The 3,547-nt window shown below is 40.4% G+C and overlaps 1 protein-coding gene across 1 annotated transcript; it reads right to left on the reverse strand.

The window, feature by feature from the left end:
• Positions 1-1,458: 1,458 nt before the first annotated feature.
• Positions 1,459-2,409, reverse strand: LOC141165454 (olfactory receptor 11L1-like). The gene has a single exon (XM_073651050.1). The coding sequence runs from the start codon at positions 2,407-2,409 to the stop codon at positions 1,459-1,461; it is 951 nt and encodes a 316-aa protein (XP_073507151.1).
• Between the last annotated feature and the right edge of the window lie 1,138 nt (positions 2,410-3,547).

Consider the following 3,547-nt stretch of genomic DNA (forward strand, 5'->3'; position numbering starts at 1 on the left):
TACTCCTCTCTTATCTCCTCTTCCCACAATCGCATACAAGATTTCTCCCGTGCATCCCCCCTACTCTGGAACTCTCTACCCCAACACATCAGATTCTCACCTACTGTGGAAACCTTCAAAAGAAACCTGAAGACCCACCTCTTCCGACAAGCGTACAACCTGCAGTAACCACCCCTCCACCATACTGCTGCATGGCCAGCTCTACCCTCATCTAGTGTATCCTTGCCCATCCCTTGTAGACTGTGAGCCCTCGTGGGCAGGGTCCTCGCTCCACCATACCGCTTCACGACCAGCTCTGCCCTCACCTACTGTATCCTCACCCATCCCTTGTAGACTGTGAGCCCTCGTGGGCAGGGTCCTCGCTCCACCATACCGCTGCACGACCAGCTCTGCCCTCACCTACTGTATCCTCACCCATCCCTTGTAGACTGTGAGCCATCGCAGGCAGGGTCCTCGCTCCACCATACCACTGTATGACCAGCTCTACCCTCACCTACTGTATCCTCACCCATCCCTTGTAGACTGTGAGCCCTCGCGGGCAGGGTCCTCGCCCCTCCTGTACCAGCCGCCGAATCATTTTTGTTCAAATTATTGTACTTGTTCTTGACTGTGAATACCCCCTTTTTCACATGTAAAGCGCCATGGAAGAAATGGTGCTACAATAATAAATAATAAAAATGTAAGTTAATGGGTGTAACATGAAAATATATCTATAAGTTTATGGAGTATAAAAACTTTTTCAAAGCACTGTATATATACATACATATATACAGTATATAATATATAGCTGGAGATGGGACACATCTTTCGCTGCCCCCAGCCTGCTCTTCCCAGCATTGATGCACGTGGTTGACATGTGTTTCTCTATATACATGCAAGGAAGAGCCGGACTTATCTGATCTCTGGATGATGGTCCTTAACCGGAGCTTCAAAGTATATTTTTTATTTTCAGAGAGAAATATACCTGGCTGCAATCATTCAGCCATGCATCAATTCATACTGGAAAGCATAAATTGCCTGACAGATTTTCTTTAATTACAGGCATGGTTGGACTCATTCATTATTACCAATGGAAGCAAGTAGGGTAAACAAGAAAGCTGGATATGATAGAAAAAAGGGTAAACATTGGCACAAAGAAGTTCCTGAGCCCCATCAATGGTTCCACTACACTTGGTCATAGTATAATTTTGGAAACTACAGGAGCAGGACAGGATTGTGTAAAGGAAGGACAATATGTCAAGGTACAGAGAATAGTAGAACCAGTCTGTGCCAAGTGCAAAATTACGATGAGTCACAAAATAGTCCAACATCGAAAAGGAAAATTTGTTTAAATGAAATGGAGTCTCTGAAGAAAGTGTAACTAAGAAGCCATGAAGTGTGTTCCTGTAGTTCCACATGGATGTGATAGCCCCATATCGCCATTACCTTGGCTTCATTAATTATTCGCTTACGTCATTTCTACAAGACTCTTTTCTTATGACAAACCATCAGATACATATTCACAGAAGACTGAATTTCTTTGTTCCTTAGACTGTATATCACCGGGTTAAGAAGAGGGGTCAGTACAATGTAAAAAAAGCAAATAAACTTGTTAACGGGAACTGAATGTCCTCTGTAAGGGACCATGTAGATTATGAGCATAGACCCGTAATAGGAAGACACAACCACCAAGTGAGAGCTACAAGTGGAGAAAGTTTTTTGACGACCTGACTTGGACGAAATTCCGAAGATAGTGATAAAGATATAGACATATGAAATAATGACAAATAAGAAAGGAAAGAGAATAATTGGAAAAGAGAGGACAATCATTTCAATGCTTACACCACTTGTATCTGAGCAAGAAAGTTCTAAAAGTGGAGCAAAGTCACAAAAGAAATGGTTAATGATGTTCGGCCCACAATAATCTAAAGTAGCTACAAGTAAAAATGTAATAAGCACCAACATGAAGCTGAGCTCCCAGGATGAGACGATCAGGCTGTATCTGAGCTTCACATTCATCACTGAGATATAATGTAGAGGTTTACAGATGGCCAAGTATCGGTCATAGGACATGGCCGTGAGCAAAAAACACTCAGCACAGACCGTTCCCCCATAAAGATAAAACTGAGCTAAACACTCAACAAAAGATATAACGCTTCCTTCACTCATTATAACGTCCAGCATCTTTGGAATAATACTCGTTACAAGAATTATATCTGACAGGGCCAAATGTCCAAGGAAGAAATACATGGGAGAACGGAGACGTTGGCTGGTGGACACCAGGAAGATGATTAAGAGGTTTTCACATATGGTCATACAATACATGAGAAGTATCATAGAGAAGAAATGCAACTTGTAATCAACCAGATCGGGGAATCCCAAAATAAAAAAGTTAATAACAGTGGTAGAGTTGACTCCATTGACTTTCATCTCTAGGCCGGCTCCTTTTACAGGGTTGTTATCAATTTCTAACTGTAAGATGAAAACGTCAAGATTCTAGAATCTCTGAAGCTCATTTTGCTCAGAAAGGAATTTCCGGTGATTTTTTTTTTCTTTATTCTATACTCAATATCAACCTTCTCCCAATAAGCATTTATCACACACTGAAGTTTAGTCTCTTTCTTGAATAAACCTCATGATGTAGAAATTTTCCCTAGACCTGATTTTTTTTCCCTGAAAATAAGCATGATTTAAGATATGTCTTATTATATATCAAAACCTTAAACCCCAAAGGAAGAGAACCATAGAGATAAAATAATAAGAATAACAAGAGGCTTTTGCAACATCGACTCTCAGGGAATTTAAATCTGAAGAGGGATGAAAATAATAAGTCTCGGGGCAGATGTTAATTATTACAAGTAGAGTATCAGTCTGAACTTGAAGACTTACTACTTATATGAACAGAATATTTTTAGTATTGTGGATCGTGGACTCTTGGGATTGCAATCCATTTTCTCTGGTTTGTCTTGGGTGCGGAATGTAAAGAAATACGTGGATTCCACCCTTAACCTTCACAAGGAGGTTTATACTTTTCTGAAGATAAGTCCCAGGGACCATAATCCCCAATAAAATCACAATTTGGCATCACATCACAACATAGCTGACTGCACGGGAAAATGATAAGACACGACCTTGGGTCATAATTGGCTGGCTTGCTGAATTTTCAACACTAAGAAGGAAAAGTCATGGAATTATAAAAATCACGGGATCGATAAACATGGTATTAATATGCAAATAATGAAAAATGAAAACAAAATTTTCAATACATTTTAATTTAATTTATTCAGTATCAAGTATGAGCACCATGCAAAGAAATAAACACTCTTAAACGCCTTGGCTGCTATCAATGGAGGTTATTCCTTGTCTGCCACACTGAATGCACTTTTGAACACATATCATCAAGATCTGCTGCTGGCAGCTCTCTTTGCAATTGACAACAAGTGACGTTCCATGATGTGCTGAATGGGAGACAAGACTGGAGACAATGCAGAACATGGCAGCATGTTTAGGTCATGTGTGGTGCTCACAGAAGCTCAAGCATCATGTGGCCAGGCAATGTTTTGTAAAA

The sequence above is a fragment of the Phyllobates terribilis genome, unplaced genomic scaffold (assembly GCF_046119375.1).
Source record: "Phyllobates terribilis strain yellow unplaced genomic scaffold, ASM4611937v1 Scaffold_11__3_contigs__length_659146591, whole genome shotgun sequence".
Taxonomy (NCBI): domain Eukaryota; kingdom Metazoa; phylum Chordata; class Amphibia; order Anura; family Dendrobatidae; genus Phyllobates; species Phyllobates terribilis.